Genomic DNA, 23,455 nt, shown 5'->3' with positions numbered 1-23,455 from the left:
CCCTCCCAGTTGCATCTACACTCACACCTGCATGCACCACATCCTCATCCATTCCCACCATCACCAGCACACCTATCAGTACACCCACCTCACTGGCAGTTACCACCCCCACATCCATGCACACGTCCCCTGTGTCCTCTCCCACTGTGTCTGTGTCGCCTCCTCCCAAAGTACACAAATGTAGGCACTCAGACAGCCAACAGCCATCCACCTCACAACAGCATATAGCCCATGCACCTGTACCCAAACACAGCAGACTGACACATCCTACAACCACTCCCTCCTCATCCACTCCCAAACCATCTCCCTCTTCCCAACTCAATGTCCCTAAGAAGCTTTTCCTCGCCAACATTGACATCTTATCTAGCCCTCCCCCAGTCCCTCATGTCAGTCCAGGGTGGTCAAAACCCAGACAAGCACCTCAGCCACCCAGTCCCAGGGTACAGTAGTGTCCCCAGCTACTCCAGGTGGGAAAGGATCCCAGCTACCAGCCAGCCAGATGGAAAGGGTGCCTGCCCAAAGTGTGTCAAGGGTGCCTGCCCCAGCTGCAGCAAGGAAGGGCAAGTAGGCCGCCCCAGCTGCAGGAAGGAAGGGCAAGGAGGCAGCCCCAGCAGCAGGAAGGAAGGGCAAGGGGCCTGCAACAGCATGCAGTAGAGACAAGGGGCATGGTGCTGGGACTCAGTCAGAGCCCCCACCACCAACCATGGTGCTCCCCCCCACCACTGCCAGCACCACCACCAGCAGCAGCAGCCCCAAAGGACAGCCGTCCGAGGCTGCAGGGGATGGGCTGGAGCCTCCCCCACCACTGCCAGCTCCACCAGCAGCACCACCAATGCCACCACTGCCACCACTGAACAGCTGTCACCGCTGGCGGACAGTGTGTAGTCCTGCGTCCATTGGCTGTTGTGGGGCCAATCTCCTGAAAATTCTGTGGGTCTGACACACAGGTGAGAGACTGTGACCTTGAACTCCTCAAGATCTGCATCACAGGGCACGATGCCCCCTCCAGAACCAGTGGAGAAGCCATCCACTCACCCCATCCTCCACAGGATGAAGCTCACAGGGCACAATGCCCCCTCCAGAACCAGTGGAGAAGCCATCCACTCACCCCATCCTCCACAGGATGAAGCTCACAGGACACAATGCCCCCTGCAGAGCATGTGGGCAAGTCACCCACTTGAGAGACTTTAGCCTTGCGCTCCCCAGGACCAAACACAGGACATTTTGCCCCTCCAGAGAATGTGGGCAAGTCACCCACTTGAGAGACTGTGGCCTTGCACTCCCCAGAACAGAGTAATGGGAATGTTGCCCCCTCCAGACCATTTGGGCAAGTCACCCACTTGAGAGACTGTGGCCGTGCACTCCCCAGGTCAGAGTGATGGGCATGTTGCTCCCTCCAGGACCAGTGGCTTTGTACCATCTTCTGGCTAACGTGCCCCCCCATTCCCGTACCCCTGAGGTGCCTGGCTAGTTTCGACCTGAGCCCCTGCAGTGTTATCACTGTGTTGTTGCAGGAGTGAGGTGGGGCCTTGGACTTTGTGATGTGGCCCTGTGGCCCAAGAACATTTGAGAACTGGGCAGTGTCCCTTGTTTTGTGAATATGAATATACTTTTTTATTTGGATGCACGTATTACTACTATATTTATCTTAGACTCTTTTTACTCTATTGTAGGTGTCCTTGCATTATTCCTGAGGTATACGTGGTGAATATGTAATGTTACTGCATCTGCTTGTGTGCATGGTGTTGGGGGTGGGGGTATTGCGTGTTGCGTTTGTGTGTCACTCTCTTTTTCCTCCACCCTCCCCTGTGTGCTAGGCAGCAGTACTCACCGTGGTCGTCTTCACCGGCGTTGGTGTTCGTAGTGGAGTAGAATGTAGAAGAGCCTGGGGAACACATGCAACTCAGCTCCATGGCGGCGTGGTTCTTCCTTGAGTCTCCAGAGGTGAGTCGTTTTCCTTATGTGCAGTGTTTCCGCCAGGCTGTTGATGTCTATGTTACCACCCCTGAAAAGGTGTCAGATTGGTGTGTCATTATACAGTGGGCAGAACATTGTCTTCAGCCTGGCTGTAGGCGGTTCCCGCTTTGGCACCTGTTGATTTCACCCTGGCGGTTGGTGTGTTAAAGTGGCTGTCTGTCTGAGCGGTTTCGCCCGTGTTCACAATTTCATAGATATTACCCTCGGCCTGTTGGTGGTATTACCACCACTATATCACCGACCGCCAGGGTTGTAATGAGGGCCTTAGAGCCATATGTACGAACACATTTTCCCATAGACACAGAATGGTTAAAACCCTTTGCTACATCTGGCCCTTAATCTCTTCAGGAAGCTCATTGTGCAGCAAAACTCGACACACCACCTGCCGAAATTGACATGTAGCTTGCATTGCGACTGATCAATCACTGCACAGCCAACCAGAATGACGCAGCACTGACTTCCCAACTGGAAATTCCTGGACCCTGGCAGACCGTACTGGACTGAAAGGGGAACTTGTGCACTTCAAACTCACCCTTTGAAGTCTCCCCCACTTAAAAGACATTTTGGAGCATATAAACTGGGTCTCTGACCCTACCAACTCAGACACTTCTGGACCTACACCTGCACCCTTCAAGAGGTGCTGCCTGGAAGCCCAAAGGACTCATCTGGACTGCTTTGCTGAGGAGAACTGTTGCCCTGCTGTTGTCCTGCTGCCCTGCTGGCCTCTGTCCTTGCTGAGAAGGGCTATCCCTTCTCCAAAAGTGCCCTCCAGGGGTTTGGATTGAGCTTGCCTCCTGTTTTCTGAAGTTTCAGGGCCAAAAAGACTTCATCTCTTCAGGAAACTCCTTGTGCAGCAAAAATCGATGCACCGCCTGCCGAAAAAGTGAAGCCTGCATTGCAACCAAGGAATCGCTGCATAGTCGACCAGAATGAGGCAGCACTGACTTCCCGACTGGAAATTTGATGACTGCCTTATGAAGGAAAATTCAACACATCACCTACTTGATCGATGCAGCACCCGTGCCTTCTTCATGAGTATCAAGGATTTTCCCCACATTGTCCCTAGGCGTCAAAATATTGCTGCACCGCATCGAGGAACTAAGACTGAGCACTGAAAAATGAGGCAAAAACCTTGCAGTGTGGAAAGAAATGACACATCGTCTGTGCTGCATTGGAAAATATGAAGCAACACCCTATTTTTCCACGTATCTCCTCCTCTGCTGTCTCTGTGCATCGTTATTTTTTACGCATACCGGGTACTGTGTGTAACAAAAACAACTGTTCATTTCTAAGCATTCAGACTCTTTTAAACCTTTTAAAAGTGATATTATAACTTGTGCTTATTGGATGTTTGTTGTTTTGACCTTATTTTATTCAGAAAAAATATCTATTTTTTGTAAACCTGTGTGGTGTATTTTTGTGGTGTTTAAACTCTGCTATTGTATGATTTTTTGCACACATTCTTTACACATTGTCTTCTAAGTTAAGCCTGACTCCTCAGTGCCAAGCTACCAGAGGGTAGGCACAGGATAGTTTGGATTGTATGAGACTTATCTTGACTAATATTCTGGTTCCTACTTGGACATCTGTATATTCCTGTGCTAACTAGAGATCTAATTTCTTACATTGGTCATGTGAGAAAAGGGTACTCTCTGTTTAACCACAACTCCCCTGAGCTTTCGCACTCTAGAGTCCTTGCATAAGGACTGCCAGAAATTACCTTTTACTGTTTGGGTTTTTGGTGAGGTACTGCTTGTGAAATGGGAGGGTTGGGCCGACAGTTGCAACTTGTGGGATTGGCTTAGTCACCTACAAACAAAAGTGCTGTCTAAACCAGCAGTCTTGCCAAGAGCAAGAGTCCAACTACAACAATGGTTGTCATGATCATTTTGTAAACTCTATGGGTGTTTTTGAGAGTACAGACCAGACCCTCGCTGTGTGTCTTCAGAACATTCTGGTATCAGGAGCAGCTTGCGGCAAGTAGAAGGGGCAGGGATGGTGCACGGGGGAAGGTGCAGGGGGAATTAAAATAAAATAAAATATATATATATATTTTTTAAAACACCTCAACATTACGCGCCGCTCTGCTCCTGCTTCTCCTTGCTGCAGGCACAGGCTGCCAGCCTGCCCAGGGGCCAATCTTGATGCTGTGTTGCTGGACTGGTAAGAGCCTACAGTGCATGTGTGTTTGCCTGGCCTGAGACAGCTGGCCAAACATACCTGCGCTCTGAGGGGTAGTGCTGTGCACTCCCCTCACTGCTCGTCACTGCCGTGGACCCGCTCTATTACCAAACAATGATATTAAACATAGCTTATTATCATTGTTTGGTAAACCTTTTGCAGCTGTTGCTGCTGGCGAGGGGCGAATCTCCTCTGCCCTCATGGAGGAGGCGCCCGTCTGTTACTATGACAACATATAGTGTGGGAAAATTATGCCAGAAATGGTCAACAAGTTCCTCACTAGATGCTGTAAAAAAAACACCTCAGTCTCCTGCCTAATAACACAGATTTACAAGACTTTCTGTTAGGCCCCAGAAGACAACGTAAAAAACGCTTCTTATATGCAAGTTTCAATGAAATTTAGAAACTTTCAAAAGAGGAAGCCACATCGCAGTTAAGACATATGGATCAATAAACTTTACAGAAAGCAATAGCTGTTGTAGATAATGGGATTAACACCTTGTCTGACTGCATCTATTCAAAAACAACATTTCTTCTGCAGTTGATGATATTATGCAAACAGACATGTCATCTCTAAAACATGGACAGAGTCAACTTAGTTCCATTACGCGGTTAGGTTGGACACTTTCCATGACAAATGGTCACGTTCCATTACATTATATGAAGGCTGAGGACCCGTTTACCGCATTTAATTTGACACAACAACAAACAATGGCTAAGAGAGAGGCAACTTATATTAGGTTGAACATCAAACAATTACAGATATTGCCTTTTAATGTGGCAGAAATATCATCTGCTGCTGGGTGCCTTGGACGCAACGGTTGCATACTGGGCAGCACCGCTAGGGTTACCAGGACATAACCGTTACATCCAAGTAGGGGCCATCGAGGAAGTGCTAATGCTCCTTCCAGGGGCCTCACACCCCCTCCTCTGGACAGGGATGAAAGGGGAATTGCTTCCCCTTTCACCCCCACCCCCATTGATCCCCCTGTGGCATCTGATGACGTGCACTGACGTTCACAAGACCTAGACACATCTGAAAACTAAACATCTGGGTGAGTCCAGGGTGATGTGCTTCACATGCACCCCACACCTTTTTCTTACCCACAATGCCCTGCAAACCTCCAACTTTGCTGGAAATCACACATTTCTTCCACATTTTTGTGATGGAACCATCCGGAATCTGCAGGAATCCATAACATTCCTAGCACCCAGCATTGTCTCATTTATACCGCAAACAGTTCTGCCACACTTGTCAGCCTCAATTGTTTTTTCAAACAGCCCTTTTGGATCCGCTTTGGTTCCCCCTTAATTTAGGCATGTTTTTGGCTCTTCCCTGTCACAGGCACTTGGCCCACCTACACAAGTAAGGTATTGTTTTTACCTGGAGACTGAAGGAACGTTGAATGGTATGAAATTTGTCCCGGTGTGGTGATCCCACACAGAAATGTGGGAAAAATGTGATTTTTCTGCAAAACTTGAGGTTTGCTGAGGATTCTGGGTAAGAAAATACTGTGGGATCCACCAAGTCACACCTCTCTGGATTCCCCCAGGTGTCTAGTTTTCAGAAATGTGTGGGTTTTATAGGTTTCCCTGCATGGCTGCTGAGCCCAGGACCAAAAACACAGGTGCCCTCCCCCACAAAAACAGGTAGTTTAGTATTTGTTAATTTTGATTTCTTTGGGAAAATGTGATGTGTCAATGTTGTATTTTGGGGCATTTCCTGTCGCGGGCGCTAGGCCTAACCAAACAAGTGAGGTACCATTTTTATCGAGAGACTTGTTGAAACACTGGGCGGAAGGAAATTTGTGGCTCCTCTCAGATTCCAGAACTTTCTGTCACACAATGTGAGGAAAAAGTGTTTTTTGGCCAAATTTTCAGGTTTGCAAAGCATTCTGGGTAACAGAACCTTGTGAGAGCCCCACAAGTCACTCCATCCTAGATTCCCCTAGGTGTCTGGTTCTCAAAAATGCACAGGTTTGGTAGGTTTCTCTAGGTGCCAGCTGAGCTAGAGGCCACAATCTACAGCTAAGGACTTTGCAAAAAACACGTCAGATTTTATTGTGAAAATGTGATGTGTGCATGTTGCATTTCCTGTTGCGAGCATTAAGCCTACCCACGCAAGTGAGGTACCATTGTAATCAGTAGACTTGGGGGAACACCGAATGGCAAAACAAGTGTTATTGCCCCTTGTCTTTATCTACATTTTTGTCTTCCAAATGTAAGACAGTGTATAAAAAAAAGTCTATTTGAGAAATGCCCTGTAATTCACATGCTAGTATGGGCACCCCGGAATTCAAAGATGTGCAGATAAGTACTGCTTCTCAACACCTTATCATGTGCCCATTTTGAAAATACAAAGGTTTTCTTGATACTTATTTTTCACTTTTTATATTTCAGCAAATTAATTGCTGTATACCCGGTACAGAATGAAAACCCATTGCAAGGTGCAGCTCATTTATTGGCTCTGGGTACCTAGGGTTCTTGATGAACCTAGAATCCCTAAATATTTCAACAACCAGAAGAGTCTAGTGGATGTAACAGTATATTGCTTTAAACAATCTGAGATTGCAGAAAAAAGTTACAGATTAAAACGTGGAAAAATGGCTGTTTTGTTCATCTCAATTTCAATAATTATTTATTTAAGCTGTTATTTTCTGTAGGAAACCCTTGTAAGATCTACACAAATTAACCCTTGCTGAATTCAGAATTGTATTTACTTTTCAGAAATGTTTAGCTTTCTGGGATTCAGCATTGGTTTCACACCCATTTCTGTCACTAACTGGAAGGAGGCTGAAAGGACAAAAAATAGTAAAATTGGGGTATATCTCAGTAAAATGCCAAAACTGTGTTGAAACATGTGTTTTCTGATTCAAGTCTGCCTGTTCCTAAAATGTGGGAAGATGGTGGTTTTAGCACTGCAAACCCTTTTTTGATGCCATTTTCAGGGGAAAAAACACAAGCCTGTTTCTGCACCCCTTTTTTCCAATTGTTTAAAAAAAAAAAAAAAATTCTCACTGTATTTTGGCTAATTTCTTGGTCTCCTTTAGGGTAACCCCCAAACTCTGGGTACTTCTAGAATCCCTAGGATGTTGGAAAAAAAAGGCGCAAATTTGGCGTGGGTAGCTTATGTAGACAAAAAGTTATGAGGGCCTAAGTGTGAACTGCCCCAAATAGACAAAAAAAGGCCTGGCACCTGAGGGGAAAATGCCTTGCAACGAAGGGGTTAATATTCCTTTTTCAACACTTCAGTTCACATCCTGCTTGAAGCACATTACTGTAGGCAGATATGAAATGCTGGGAGATAGTTATGTTAGTGAGGTGTGGGAGCTGCCCTTTTCGTACACATGTTTCAATGGCATGAAAGAGGTCTCTCTCAGCCGCAGAAAAGGCAAGACTTCTGTGAGTCATTCAATGGTTTGCAAATAATTTTTCTTGCATGGAGCATGTAATACTTCAGAAGCAAATTTGACCTTTAATCTGAAGGGAGTCCTGCCCCCTTGATTTCATCAGTGTTCCAGGTGCTCTCAAATCAAAGGTATGTACTTCTAAACAGCAGGAACTGTTGTGGAATGTGAGCCAAAATTGCTCACAAAGTTCTGGTCTCTCAAATTATAATTTGTTACGGTAACATCCTCTTTCCCACTAAGCAAAGGACCAAAGTAGAACACATCTGGTCTATAATGCAAATTTTGATAAGCTGAGCAGTCTAAAAGCTCTGTTGTTTCAAAAACATGTAGCGCTGACAGTTGAATTTGAAGGTACTCTTTTTCCTCAAACACAGGGTACCTCTATGGGGAGTACCTTCACCCCAAGTGTGGCAGAGTGAGTATAATTTAGAGAAGAGAAGCATTTTCCATAAGACTAACAAGTACTGGAACACCATTTTAACTAGGAAGAAGTAAATAGGTGTAATTTTTGTGATTTGGAGAGGGAATTTACAGACCGCCCTCAACTTCATTCTTTGGCTCCATAACCAGGATAGGAATCTTAAATTTACACACACCATAAGTAAGGAACCACTAACATTCCTGGATGTGGATATTCTCCCAGAGGGAGGGACCCTGACAACAAACATCCAGTAGAAACCCACTGCTAAAAACAATGTTACATTTTGCCAGTTTTAAACCAAGTCTATTATGGGGACACCTCCCAGGTGGCCAATCTCTCCACCTGCAGTGGAACTGTAGCCACCTAGTTGACATTTGACAACAAGCTTACTGTATGTCAGACACATCAAGGGTGCCAAATTATCCTGAGAATACCATTCAGAAGACAAGGAAACATGTGTGAAGCCAGACTGTGATGCCCTACTGGAAACACCACCAAGAGAAAAAACTGAACCTCCTCCTGTATGTGTCACCACATATAACTGCTTCAAATTGTGTCAAAGAGATCATTAAGTGTAATTGATGCATTTTAAATACAGGGTTCAGACTGTGGGACAACCCTCTCTAAACAGCTAAAATCTTGTGAAATATACTGGTAAACACCAGGCCTCAAGCCATTGTAAAATGAGCAAACACAATCCACGGGACACTAGGCCTCCAAGAGGAAACATGCATCTGCCATTTGACCACACCTATGAAGGAAATTAACCTAGGGTTACATACTTTGTGGCAATTAAAATACCACACTAATTGCAACATCAAACAAGTGATATTTCTGATAACTTGTCTTTACAAGCTTAGGTATGCAGGTATGACGACCTGAAGGGTCAGTACAAGAGTCTGCAAACACAGGAGAAACATCAGATATGGACTTAACACCATAAAAATAGCAGAACACTACATCACTATTGGACACTCAGTTAACTACTCGCATGCCTTGGACGAGGTCACCTCGTCCAAGGCAGCGGTTCCCGTGTGCCTTGGATGAGGTCACCTCGTCCAAGGCACGGGAAATGGGGGGAGCGCTAGCCCTCCCGCCATGTGCAAAGACGGGGATGGAAGGGGAAGCCCTTCCCCTTCCACCCGTGACCCCCCCGGCAATCTGATGACATCAGCGCACACACAGCGCGCCAACTTCATCAAGTGTTGCCAGGACGCGCTGGAAGCCATTTGCTTCCAGCGCGTCGAGGGAAGAGGACTTCTATCGGCAAGTCCTTCCCTTTTTGGGGGTCTTGGGGGGGGGGAAACAGACACGGGGGAAAGGAAAGGGTTTTTCCTTTCCCCCTGTGCCTGTTTTCACTGGATGCCTGCTCCACGATCGTGGGCAGGGCCCACCATTGTGGAGCAGGAATCTCCACTAGACACCAGGGATTTTTTGATTCCGGAACTTTCTGTCACCAAAATGTGAGGAAAACATGTTGTTTTAACCAAATTTTGAGGTTTCCAAAGGATTCTGGGTAACAGAACCTGGTTAGAGCCCCACAAGTCACCCCATCTTGGATTCCCCTAGGTCTCTAGTTTTCAAAAATGCACAGGTTTGGTAGGTTTCCCTACGTGCCGGCTGAGCTAGAGGCCAAAATCTACAGTTAGGCACTTTGCAAAAAACACCTCTGTTTTCTTCAAAAAAATGTGATGTGTCTAAGTTACGTTTTGGGGCATTTCCTGTCGCGGGCGCTAGGCCTACCCACTCAAGTGTGGTATCATTTTTATCGGGAGACTTTGGGGAACGCTGGGTGGAAGGAAATTTGTGGCTCCTCTCTGATTCCAGAACTTTCTGTCACCAAAATGTGAGGAAACTGTGTTTTTTAGCCTAATTTTGAGGTTTGCAAAGGATTCTGGGTAACAGAACCTGGCCAGAGCCCCACAAGTCACCCCATCTTGGATTCCCCTAGGTCTTTAGTTTTCAAAAATGCACAGGTTTGGCAGGTTTCCCTAGGTGCCGGCTGAGCTAAAGGCCAAAACCTACAGGTAGGCACCTTGCAAAAAACACCTCTGTTTTCTTTAAAAAAATGTGATGTGTCAATGTTGTATTTTGGAGCATTTCCTCTCGCGGGCGCTAGGCCTAACCAAACAAGTGAGGTACCATTTTTATCGAGAGACTTGTTGAAACACTGGGCGGAAGGAAATTTGTGGCTCCTCTCAGATTCCAGAACTTTCTGTCACACAATGTGAGGAAAAAGTGTTTTTTGGCCAAATTTTCAGGTTTGCAAAGCATTCTGGGTAACAGAACCTTGTGAGAGCCCCACAAGTCACTCCATCCTAGATTCCCCTAGGTGTCTGGTTCTCAAAAATGCACAGGTTTGGTAGGTTTCTCTAGGTGCCAGCTGAGCTAGAGGCCACAATCTACAGCTAAGGACTTTGCAAAAAACACGTCAGATTTTATTGTGAAAATGTGATGTGTGCATGTTGCATTTCCTGTTGCGAGCATTAAGCCTACCCACGCAAGTGAGGTACCATTGTAATCAGTAGACTTGGGGGAACACCGAATGGCAAAACAAGTGTTATTGCCCCTTGTCTTTATCTACATTTTTGTCTTCCAAATGTAAGACAGTGTATAAAAAAAAGTCTATTTGAGAAATGCCCTGTAATTCACATGCTAGTATGGGCACCCAGGAATTCAAAGATGTGCAGATAAGTACTGCTTCTCAACACCTTATCATGTGCCCATTTTGAAAATACAAAGGTTTTCTTGATACTTATTTTTCACTTTTTATATTTCAGCAAATTAATTGCTGTATACCCGGTACAGAATGAAAACCCATTGCAAGGTGCAGCTCATTTATTGGCTCTGGGTACCTAGGGTTCTTGATGAACCTAGAATCCCTATATATTTCCACAACCAGAAGAGTCTAGTGGATGTAACAGTATATTGCTTTAAACAATCTGAGATTGCAGAAAAAAGTTACAGATTAAAACGTGGAAAAATGGCTGTTTTGTTCATCTCAATTTCAATAATTATTTATTTAAGCTGTTATTTTCTGTAGGAAACCCTTGTAAGATCTACACAAATTACCCCTTGCTGTATTCAGAATTGTATTTACTTTTCAGAAATGTTTAGCTTTCTGGGATTCAGCATTGGTTTCACACCCATTTCTGTCACTAACTGAAAGGAGGCTGAAAGGACAAAAAATAGTAAAAATGGGGTATATCTCAGTAAAATCCCAAAACTCTGTTGAAACATGTGTTTTCTGATTCAAGTCTGCCTGTTCCTAAAATGTGGGAAGATGGTGGTTTTAGCACTGCAAACCCTTTTTTGATGCCATTTTCAGGGGAAAAAACACAAGCCTGTTTCTGCATCCCTTTTTTCCAATTGTTTAAAAAAATAATAATAATTCTCACTGTATTTTGGCTAATTTCTTGGTCTCCTTTAGGGTAACCCCCAAACTCTGGGTACTTCTAGAATCCCTAGGATGTTGGAAAAAAAAGGCGCAAATTTGGCGTGGGTAGCTTATGTAGACAAAAAGTTATGAGGGCCTAAGTGTGAACTGCCCCAAATAGACAAAAAAAGGCCTGGCACCTGAGGGGAAAAGGCCTTGCAACGAAGGGGTTAATATTCCTTTTTCAACACTTCAGTTCACATCCTGCTTGAAGCACATTACTGTAGGCAGATATGAAATGCTGGGAGATAGTTATGTTAGTGAGGTGTGGGAGCTGCCCTTTTCGTACACATGTTTCAATGGCATGAAAGAGGTCTCTCTCAGCCGCAGAAAAGGCAAGACTTCTGTGAGTCATTCAATGGTTTGCAAATAATTTTTCTTGCATGGAGCATGTAATACTTCAGAAGCAAATTTGACCTTTAATCTGAAGGGAGTCCTGCCCCCTTGATTTCATCAGTGTTCCAGGTGCTCTCAAATCAAAGGTATGTACTTCTAAACAGCAGGAACTGTTGTGGAATGTGAGCCAAAATTGCTCACAAAGTTCTGGTCTCTCAAATTATAATTTGTTACGGTAACATCCTCTTTCCCACTAAGCAAAGGACCAAAGTAGAACACATCTGGTCTATAATGCAAATTTTGATAAGCTGAGCAGTCTAAAAGCTCTGTTGTTTCAAAAACATGTAGCGCTGACAGTTGAATTTGAAGGTACTCTTTTTCCTCAAACACAGGGTACCTCTATGGGGAGTACCTTCAACCCAAGTGTGGCAGAGTGAGTATAATTTAGAGAAGAGAAGCATTTTCCATAAGACTAACAAGTACTGGAACACCATTTTAACTAGGAAGAAGTAAATAGGTGTAATTTTTGTGATTTGGAGAGGGAATTTACAGACCGCCCTCAACTTCATTCTTTGGCTCCATAACCAGGATAGGAATCTTAAATTTACACACACCATAAGTAAGGAACCACTAACATTCCTGGATGTGGATATTCTCCCAGAGGGAGGGACCCTGACAACAAACATCCAGTAGAAACCCACTGCTAAAAACAATGTTACATTTTGCCAGTTTTAAACCAAGTCTATTATGGGGACACCTCCCAGGTGGCCAATCTCTCCACCTGCAGTGGAACTGTAGCCACCTAGTTGACATTTGACAACAAGCTTACTGTATGTCAGACACATCAAGGGTGCCAAATTATCCTGAGAATACCATTCAGAAGACAAGGAAACATGTGTGAAGCCAGACTGTGATGCCCTACTGGAAACACCACCAAGAGAAAAAACTGAACCTCCTCCTGTATGTGTCACCACATATAACTGCTTCAAATTGTGTCAAAGAGATCATTAAGTGTAATTGATGCATTTTAAATACAGGGTTCAGACTGTGGGACAACCCTCTCTAAACAGCTAAAATCTTGTGAAATATACTGGTAAACACCAGGCCTCAAGCCATTGTAAAATGAGCAAACACAATCCACGGGACACTAGGCCTCCAAGAGGAAACATGCATCTGCCATTTGACCACACCTATGAAGGAAATTAACCTAGGGTTACATACTTTGTGGCAATTAAAATACCACACTAATTGCAACATCAAACAAGTGATATTTCTGATAACTTGTCTTTACAAGCTTAGGTATGCAGGTATGACGACCTGAAGGGTCAGTACAAGAGTCTGCAAACACAGGAGAAACATCAGATATGGACTTAACACCATAAAAATAGCAGAACACTACATCACTATTGGACACTCAGTTAACTACTCGCATGCCTTGGACGAGGTCACCTCGTCCAAGGCAGCGGTTCCCGTGTGCCTTGGATGAGGTCACCTCGTCCAAGGCACGGGAAATGGGGGGAGCGCTAGCCCTCCCGCCATGTGCAAAGACGGGGATGGAAGGGGAAGCCCTTCCCCTTCCACCCGTGACCCCCCCCCCGGCAATCTGATGACGTCAGCGCACGCACAGCGCGCCGACTTCATCAAGTGTTGCCAGGACGCGCTGGAAGCCATTTGCTTCCAGCGCGTCGAGGGAAGAGGACTTCTATCGGCAAGTCCTTCCCTTTTTGGGGGTCTTGGGGGGGGGAAACAGACACGGGGGAAAGGAAAGGGTTTTTCCTTTCCCCCTGTGCCTGTTTTCACTGGATGCCTGCTCCACGATCGTGGGCAGGGCCCGCCATTGTGGAGCAGGAATCTCCACTAGACACCAGGGATTTTTTGGGGTATGTTTATTTTGGGGGCGACCCCTTGGGGGGCTATTTTATTTATTATTTGCCCCCCCCCCCCGGGGGCAGATCGCCGATTTTTCGGTCGATCTTCCCCCGGGGGGGGGGGGGGTGAAATCCACTAGACACCAAGGATTTACTTTTATATGTTTATTTTGGGGGCAAACCCTTGGGCAAGGGTCGGTCCACTGGGGGGCTATTTTTTTTCTTCTGTTTTGCCCCCCGAGGGCAGATCAGTCATGTTTTTGGACGATCTGGCCCCCGGGGGGGGTCGAAGCACACTAGGCGCCAGGGATTGTGTGGTGTGTGTGGTGTGTGTTTGGGGGCATCCCTTGGGCAAGGGTCACCCCCCAAAGTAGGGAAAGTTCGTATTGGCCATCTCTGCCCCCTTTGGGGGCAGATGGGCCTATTTTTGTAGTCCCGTCGGCCCCCAAGGAGGGCAGAAACCACCAATATGCCAGGGATTTATTTTTTTTGTTCCCCTTTTTTTGTTTTGTGCTGGGGGTGCCCCCTTTGGGAAGGGTCGCCCCCTAAAGGGGGCACAGAGCTATTGCCCATTTCTGCCCCCCTTGGGGGCAGATCGGCCAATTTTTTTTACGCCCTTCTGCCCCCAATATTGTGAAAATGTGATGTGTGCATGTTGCATTTCCTGTTGCGAGCATTAAGCCTACCCACGCAAGTGAGGTACCATTGTAATCAGTAGACTTGGGGGAACACCGAATGGCAAAACAAGTGTTATTGCCCCTTGTCTTTATCTACATTTTTGTCTTCCAAATGTAAGACAGTGTATAAAAAAAAGTCTATTTGAGAAATGCCCTGTAATTCACATGCTAGTATGGGCACCCCGGAATTCAAAGATGTGCAGATAAGTACTGCTTCTCAACACCTTATCATGTGCCCATTTTGAAAATACAAAGGTTTTCTTGATACTTATTTTTCACTTTTTATATTTCAGCAAATTAATTGCTGTATACCCGGTACAGAATGAAAACCCATTGCAAGGTGCAGCTCATTTATTGGCTCTGGGTACCTAGGGTTCTTGATGAACCTAGAATCCCTATATATTTCCACAACCAGAAGAGTCTAGTGGATGTAACAGTATATTGCTTTAAACAATCTGAGATTGCAGAAAAAAGTTACAGATTAAAACGTGGAAAAATGGCTGTTTTGTTCATCTCAATTTCAATAATTATTTATTTAAGCTGTTATTTTCTGTAGGAAACCCTTGTAAGATCTACACAAATTACCCCTTGCTGAATTCAGAATTGTATTTACTTTTCAGAAATGTTTAGCTTTCTGGGATTCAGCATTGGTTTCACACCCATTTCTGTCACTAACTGGAAGGAGGCTGAAAGGACAAAAAATAGTAAAAATGGGGTATATCTCAGTAAAATGCCAAAACTGTGTTGAAACATGTGTTTTCTGATTCAAGTCTGCCTGTTCCTAAAATGTGGGAAGATGGTGGTTTTAGCACTGCAAACCCTTTTTTGATGCCATTTTCAGGGGAAAAAACACAAGCCTGTTTCTGCATCCCTTTTTTCCAATTGTTTAAAAAAAAAAAAAAAATTCTCACTGTATTTTGGCTAATTTCTTGGTCTCCTTTAGGGTAACCCCCAAACTCTGGGTACTTCTAGAATCCCTAGGATGTTGGAAAAAAAAGGCGCAAATTTGGCGTGGGTAGCTTATGTAGACAAAAAGTTATGAGGGCCTAAGTGTGAACTGCCCCAAATAGACAAAAAAAGGCCTGGCACCTGAGGGGAAAAGGCCTTGCAACGAAGGGGTTAATATTCCTTTTTCAACACTTCAGTTCACATCCTGCTTGAAGCACATTACTGTAGGCAGATATGAAATGCTGGGAGATAGTTATGTTAGTGAGGTGTGGGAGCTGCCCTTTTCGTACACATGTTTCAATGGCATGAAAGAGGTCTCTCAGCCGCAGAAAAGGCAAGACTTCTGTGAGTCATTCAATGGTTTGCAAATAATTTTTCTTTCATGGAGCATGTAATACTTCAGAAGCAAATTTGACCTTTAATCTGAAGGGAGTCCTGCCCCCTTGATTTCATCAGTGTTCCAGGTGCTCTCAAATCAAAGGTATGTACTTCTAAACAGCAGGAACTGTTGTGGAATGTGAGCCAAAATTGCTCACAAAGTTCTGGTCTCTCAAATTATAATTTGTTACGGTAACATCCTCTTTCCCACTAAGCAAAGGACCAAAGTAGAACACATCTGGTCTATAATGCAAATTTTGATAAGCTGAGCAGTCTAAAAGCTCTGTTGTTTCAAAAACATGTAGCGCTGACAGTTGAATTTGAAGGTACTCTTTTTCCTCAAACACAGGGTACCTCTATGGGGAGTACCTTCACCCCAAGTGTGGCAGAGTGAGTATAATTTAGAGAAGAGAAGCATTTTCCATAAGACTAACAAGTACTGGAACACCATTTTAACTAGGAAGAAGTAAATAGGTGTAATTTTTGTGATTTGGAGAGGGAATTTACAGACCGCCCTCAACTTCATTCTTTGGCTCCATAACCAGGATAGGAATCTTAAATTTACACACACCATAAGTAAGGAACCACTAACATTCCTGGATGTGGATATTCTCCCAGAGGGAGGGACCCTGACAACAAACATCCAGTAGAAACCCACTGCTAAAAACAATGTTACATATTGCCAGTTTTAAACCAAGTCTATTATGGGGACACCTCCCAGGTGGCCAATCTCTCCACCTGCAGTGGAACTGTAGCCACCTAGTTGACATTTGACAACAAGCTTACTGTATGTCAGACACATCAAGGGTGCCAAATTATCCTGAGAATACCATTCAGAAGACAAGGAAACATGTGTGAAGCCAGACTGTGATGCCCTACTGGAAACACCACCAAGAGAAAAAACTGAACCTCCTCCTGTATGTGTCACCACATATAACTGCTTGGTTGGTGGGTGAGGGGTCTTTTTCACATAACCTAAGTGCGTTTCTTTTCACAATTTTAGTGTTTGGCACATCACAGACGTATTTGGACACATCAAAATGATATATTACAAAACTACCTGTGTTTGGGGGGAGGGACCACCTATGTTTTTGGTCCTGGGTGCGGCCTTCATCTAGGGAAACCTACAAAACCCAGATATTTTTTTAAACTAGACACCCCAAGGAGTGCAGGAAGATGTCACTTGCGTGGATCCCCCAACATTTTCTTACCCAGGAACTTCTGCAAAACGCAAAATTTGCTTAAGAAAGCATATTTTCATGACTTTTGTTTGTGCGATCACCGCTGCAGCACAACATTCCTACTCCCCAGCGTTCCCCTCAGTCTCCCAAGTAAAATGACACCTCACTTGTGTGGGTCCCCAAAGCAGAGTCAGCCTAAAGATGTATAAAAGAAGAATATGTCCTTATCAGCTCGCTGTGCTATCCCCTCTGTCTCTACAAGTTTTTGACCTTATTCTGTTGGAGGCACCTGGCCCACCTACACAAGCGAGGTATCATTTTTATCGGGAGACTTGGGGGAACGCTGTGTGGAAGGAAATTTGTGGCTCCTCTCTGATTCCGGAACTTTCTGTCACCAAAATGTGAGGAAAATGTGTTTTTTTTTTAGCCAAATTATGAGGTTTGCAAAGGATTCTGGGTAACAGAACCTGGTCAGAGCCCCACAAGTCACCCCATCTTGGATTCCCCCAGGTCTCTAGTTTTCAAAAATGCACAGGTTTGGTAGGTTTCCCTAGGTGCCGGCTGAGCTAGAGGACAAAATCTACAGGTAGGCACTTTGCAAAAAACACCTCTGTTTTCTTTAAAAAAATGTGATGTGTCCACGTTGCGTTTTGGGGCATTTCCTGTCGCGGGCGCTAGGCCTACCCACACAAGTGAGGTATCATTTTTATCAGGAGACTTGGGGGAACGTTGGGTGGAATGAAATTTGTGGCTCCTCTCTGATTCCGGAACTTTCTGTCACCAAAATGTGAGGAAAACATGTTGTTTTAACCAAATTTTGAGGTTTGCAAAGGATTGTGGGTAACAGAACCTGGTTAGAGCCCCACAAGTCACCCCATCTTGGATTCCCCTAGGTCTCTAGTTTTCAAAAATGCACAGGTTTGGTAGGTTTCCCTACGTGCCGGCTGAGTCTAGGCCAAAATCTACAGTTAGGCACTTTGCAAAAAACACCTCTGTTTTCTTCAAAAAAATGTGATGTGTCTAAGTTACGTTTTGGGGCATTTCCTGTCGCGGGCGCTAGGCCTACCCACACAAGTGTGGTATCATTTTTATCGGGAGACTTTGGGGAACGCTGGGTGGAAGGAAATTTGTGGCTCCTCTCTGATTCCAGATCTTTCTGTCACCAAAATGTGAGGAAAACGTGTTTTTTTAGCCTAATTTTGAGGTTTGCAAAGGATTCTGGGTAACAGAACCTGGCCAGAGCCCCACAAGTCACCCCATCTTGGATTCCCCTAGGTCTTTAGTTTTCAAAAATGCACAGGTTTGGCAGGTTTCCCTAGGTGCCGGCTGAGCTAAAGGCCAAAACCTACAGGTAGGCACCTTGCAAAAAACACCTCTGTTTTCTTTCAAAAAATGTGATGTGTCAATGTTGTATTTTGGGGCATTTCCTGTCGCGGGCGCTAGGCCTACCCACACAAGTGAGGTATCATTTTTATCGGAAGACTTGGGGGAACAGTGGGTGGAAGGAAATTTGTGGCTCCTGTCTGATTCCAGAACTTTCTGTCACCAAAATTTGAGGAAAATTTGTTTTTTTAGCCACATGTTGAGGTTTGCAAAGGATTTTGGGTAACAGAACCTGGTCAGAGCCCCACAAGTCACCCCATCCTGGATTCCCCTAGGTCTCTAGTTTTAAAAAATGCACAGGTTTGGTAGGTTTCCCTAGGTGCCGGCTGAGCTAGAGGCCAAAATCTACAGGTAGGCAGGTAGGCACTTTGCAAAAAACACCTCTGTTTTCTTAAAAAAAATGTGGTGTCCGCGTTGCGTTTTGGGGCGTTTCCTGTCGCGGGCGCTAGGCCTACCCACACAAGTGAGGTATCATTTTTAACGGGAGACTTAGGGGAACATAGATTAGCAAAACAAGTGTTATTGCCTCTTGTCTTTCTCTACATTTTTTCCGTCCAAATATAAGAGAGAGTGTAAAAAAGACATCTATTTGAGAAATGCCTTGTAATTTACATGCTAGTTTGGTCACCCCGGAATTCAGAGATGTGCAAATAACCACTGCTCCTCAACACCTTATCTTGTGCCCATTTTGGAAATACAAAGGTTTTCTTGATAGCTATTTTTTACTCTTTATATTTCAGCAAATGAATTGCTGTATACCCGGTATAGAATGAAAACGCACTGCAGGGTGCAGCTCATTTATTGGCTCTGGGTACCTAGGGTTCTTGATGAAACTACAAGCCCTATATATCCCCGCAACCAGAGGAGTCCCGCAGACGTAACAGTATATTGCTTTTGAAAATCTGACATTGCAGGAAAAAGTTACAGAGTAAAACGTAGAGAAAAATGTATGTTTTTTTCACCTCAATTTCAATATTTTTCTTTTTCAGTTGTTATTTTCTGTAGGAAACCCTTGTAGGATCTACACAAGTGACCCCTTGCTAAATTCAGAATTTTGTCTACTTTTCAGAAAAGCATTGGTTTCATGCCCATATCTGTCACTGACTGGAAGGAGACTGAAAGCACAAAAAATTGTAAAAATGGGGTATGTCTCAGTAAAATGCCAAATTTGTGTTGAAAAATTGGGTTTTCTGATTCCAGTCTGCCTGTTCCTGAAAGCTGGGAAGCTGGTGATTTTAGCACCGCAAACCCTTTGTTGATGCCATTTTCAGGGAAAAGACCACAAGCCTTCTTCTGCAGCCACTTTTTCCCATTTAAAAAAAAAATGAAATTTTCATTGTATTTTGGCTAATTTCTTGGCCTCCTTCAGGGGAACCCACAAAGTCTGGTTACCCTAGAATCCCTAGGATGTTGGAAAAAAAGGACGCAAATTTGGCTTGGCTTGCTTATGTGGACAAAAAGTTATGAGGGCCTAAGCATGAACTGATCCAAATAGCCAAAAAAAGGCCTGGCACAGGAGGGGGAAAAGGCCTGGCAGCGAAGGGGTTAAAGACCTTAAATGGGTGATCTTGAACATATTGCAGAAGAGACAGGATTTATCAGCTATCCAAGCAGAAGAAGGGACTGAATTATGATATCCCCTGGTGCAATGTACTATAGTACAAAAAACAGACAATAAGATCTTTAGCTTGCTGCCCTGCAGCTTATATTATTGAATATGGACTGCTTTTTGTCACTAAGGCCCTCATTACAACCCTGGTGGTCGGTGCTAAAGCGGCGGTAACACCACCAACAGGCCAGTAGTAAAAAAATGGAATCAAAATCACGCCGGAAACCACCAACACATACAGCCACTTCAACACTCCGATCGCCACGGCGGTAGCAACAAACACCGCAGCAGTAACCGCCAACAGCCAGGCAGAAGACAATGTACCGCCCACTCCATTACAACCCGCCCATCTGTCAGATTTTCCAGCGCGGTACCAATGCCATCAAAAGCATGGTGAAAACAGTACTGTGAAGGGAAACGACTCACCTCCCTCAGGAGACACTCAAGGAAGAACCAGGACGCCATGGAGCCCGAGCTCCATGTGTTACCCATGCTGGTGCATCTTCTCATATACCAGGAGCATGTACGCCAGTGAAGATGACCATGATGAGTACTGCACCTAGCACACAGGGGAGGGGGGAGGAAAAAGAGAGTGACACATACACGCAACATGCAACACCTCCACCCCCACCCTCACTCACAACACTATACACACAAACACATGCAACAACATTACATATACACCCGTAACACTCAGGAATAACGCAAGGACAAAAGGAAGAGTGTCAAATGAGTGTAATATTAGTAATACTTAGAAATACATTCATAAAGAAAAATCAGTATGTACAATATATACAATATATACAAAAGGCGGGACAATGCCCGCTCAAAAATTGTCCGTGGCCCACCGTGCCAAAACACATAGGCCACGGCCACACTTGACTCCTGCCTCAGTACGGAGAGAACACTGCAGGGGCATCAGGTCGAAAACACACAGGCACCTCAGGGAGATGGGGAATGGGATTGCACCTCAGCCGGAAGATGGTTCAATGCCACTGCTCCTGGAGGGGGCTCCATGCCCACTGCTTGGTCCTGGGGAGTGCAAGGCCACAGTCTCTTAAGTGGGTGGTTTGGAGTACAAAGCCACAGTCTCTCAAGTGGGTGGTTTGCCCACTGCTTGGTCCTGGGGAGTGCAAGGCCACAGTCTCTCATGAGGTGGTTTGCCCACTGCTTGGTCCTGGAGAGTGCAAAGCCACAGTATCTCAAGTGGGTGGTTTGACCACTGCTTGGTCCTGGAGAGTGCAAAGCCACAGTCTCTCAAGTGGGTGCTTTGTCCACTGCTTGGTCCTGGGGAGTGCAAGGCCACAGTCTTTCAAGTGGGTGGTTTGCCCACTGCTTGGTCCTGGGAGTGCAAGGCCACAGTCTCTCAAGTGGGTGGTTTGACCACTGCTTGGTCCTGGAGAGTGCAAAGCCACAGTCTCTCAAGTGTGTGGTTTGCCCACTGCCTGGTCCTGGGAAGTGTAAGGCCACAGTCTCTCAAGTGGATGCCTTCTTCCACTGGTTCTGGAGGGGGCATTGTGCCCAGTGTGCTTCATCCTGGCAAGGAGAGGCTGAGTGGATGGCTTCTTCTACTGGTTCTGGAGGAGGCATTGCGCCCTGTGATGCAGATGTTTTGAAGAGCAAGGTCACAGTCTCTCACCTGGGTGTCACAACCACAGCTTTTGTAGGTGCCAGGACGCACTGCAGCCCATGTAGTCACCACTACACATTGCTCTCCGGCGGTGACGGCTGCTCAGTGAATCGCAGTTGAGCTGCAGGTGGCGGTGCTGGCAGTAGTGGTGGTAGCCTCCAGGCCTTCACCTGCAGCGTCGGACAGCTGCCCACTGGGGCTGCTGCTGCTGGCAGTGGTGCTGCTTGCGGCGGGGCAGGTGGCGGTGCTGGCTGCGGTGTTGGTGGCGGAGGTCAACAGCCTCCTCACCGAGGGCAGCAGGGATGATTGGGGCAGGGCCTAAGGTGCCTTGGGCGATGGAGATGCCCACCCTCCTGGGTGAGCGGGCATGGGAAACACACTGAGGGGCTGCTGGGAGGGCAGTGCTGGTACGGGGGTAGCAGCTGTACCTGTTGTTGTGGTGGGCACAGAGGTGTCCAACACCGCCAGGGAGCTTCCATCGGAGGAGGAGTCGCTGTTGGTAGTGTCCCCTCCTGTCTCTGTCGCAGAGCTCCCCTCCCCTCCGTCCCACTGCTGCTCTTACCGTCAGTGGATTCGGCCTCCACCCCATGTGGGATGCAGCTCCCTACATTGATGGTGCCTCTGCTCCTCCACCAGATGATGCTAATGCACACAAGGACAGGGTGAAAAAACAAAAAGGGGGGGGAGACGGAGGATACACTTGGTCAATGCCAGCAACAACACTACCGTTGGAGTACACAACATACAGTGATCAGCCCTATGCACTAGGCCATGCACTACCAGTTACAAAACTAGTTACCAGCCCATGGGGTACATTGCCCAATGCCATTTGCTGAACACCTGAAACCCACAGGACACTGCCCACTAGTAGATGCCCATTAACACTATTGGGGTTGGAGTGCTTCAGAGCCCTCCCAACAAGGGACCTACCCTGCCATGTTTGCCCTGGCCTAGGGGCACCCACATCCCACATCCCTCTCCCGGGTAAAACCTTAACACGTGCAAAGTCATGATTCTGAATCTGTACACGCCCCCTTGTGGCTGCTGTGATGCCTTCAAACGCCCATCCAACTCTGGATAGGCCACCACCAGGATCCAGAACATCAGGGGAGTCAGGGTACGACGGGCACTCCTTCCTTGTTGGGAGGCCAGCCCCAGCTGGGCCGCTGCCATCTTCCTTACCCAGCGTGGCAGGTACTCCCACTGTGTGCGGTAGTGGGTGCTCCGCCAGTCAAAAACCCCCAGGGTACGCACCTCCTTGGGTATGGCACACCAAATACCCTTTTTCTGATGGGCGCTGACCTGCAGAAATATATGCATAGAAAAAGGGATTAGTCATACCGTCCAGACTGTTACACTCATGGCCCACAATATCTCTCCCATCCCATTACACACAGACAATGACCACCATACATGCAGCACTCTGCCCAGGACCCCTCAGCCCCCCCAACACAAGGCTTACACACACAGCAATCCCTACATTCATGGCCTATGCATCATGCTCACAGTGTACTCACCTGTTTGTCGTGAGGATCGTAGACTAAAGTGTACTGGGGTAGGACCCCATCCACCAGTTTCTCCAACTCCTCTGACGTGAAGGCAGGGTCTCTTTCCCCTCGAGCCATTGTCGCTTCCAGACACAGTTCACAGCAGCACTTGCAGTGTAGGTCCTCTCCTGTTGAAGGTCAGGTAGCAAGTGAGAGAACAGATAGAAAATGGCGGTCACGTCTGCGGCGGTGCATACCGTCACCGCTGGCTTACATCGCCATTGGCTCCTGGAACCCTTAGGTCCCAATGATAACCAATGCGAAGTTGTGCAACAGTCATCAACCACTGACCGCAACGGCACACAACGCCAGGGGAATTACCTCACTTCCACTTGTCCTTCCTCACAGGTCAGGCAGCCGTCATTTCAGGGGGGCACAGGCCCTGGCACCTAACTGTGTCACAGCAGACGTTGGCACATCAACTGACTCTCAGATTCACATACTGTTTCTGTAAAGGAAGAAGTGCATTTTTT

General features: G+C 46.1%; 1 protein-coding gene across 1 annotated transcript in view; it reads right to left on the bottom strand.

Moving 5' to 3' along the window:
• Positions 1–23,060, bottom strand: part of LOC138301577 (olfactory receptor 10A4-like) — an 82,162-nt gene extending 59,102 nt beyond the window's left edge. The window contains exons 1-2 of the mRNA XM_069242093.1: positions 22,953–23,060; positions 4,198–4,259 (exon numbers count right to left, since the gene is read on the bottom strand). Of these exons, the coding sequence (XP_069098194.1) occupies positions 4,198–4,259; positions 22,953–23,060 (170 nt within the window). The remainder of the gene's footprint in view (positions 1–4,197; positions 4,260–22,952) is intronic.
• Between the last annotated feature and the right edge of the window lie 395 nt (positions 23,061–23,455).

Source organism: Pleurodeles waltl, chromosome 6, assembly GCF_031143425.1.
Source record: "Pleurodeles waltl isolate 20211129_DDA chromosome 6, aPleWal1.hap1.20221129, whole genome shotgun sequence".
In the NCBI taxonomy this organism is placed as follows: Eukaryota; Metazoa; Chordata; class Amphibia; order Caudata; family Salamandridae; genus Pleurodeles; species Pleurodeles waltl.
This window is presented reverse-complemented; position numbering and strand designations above follow the sequence as displayed.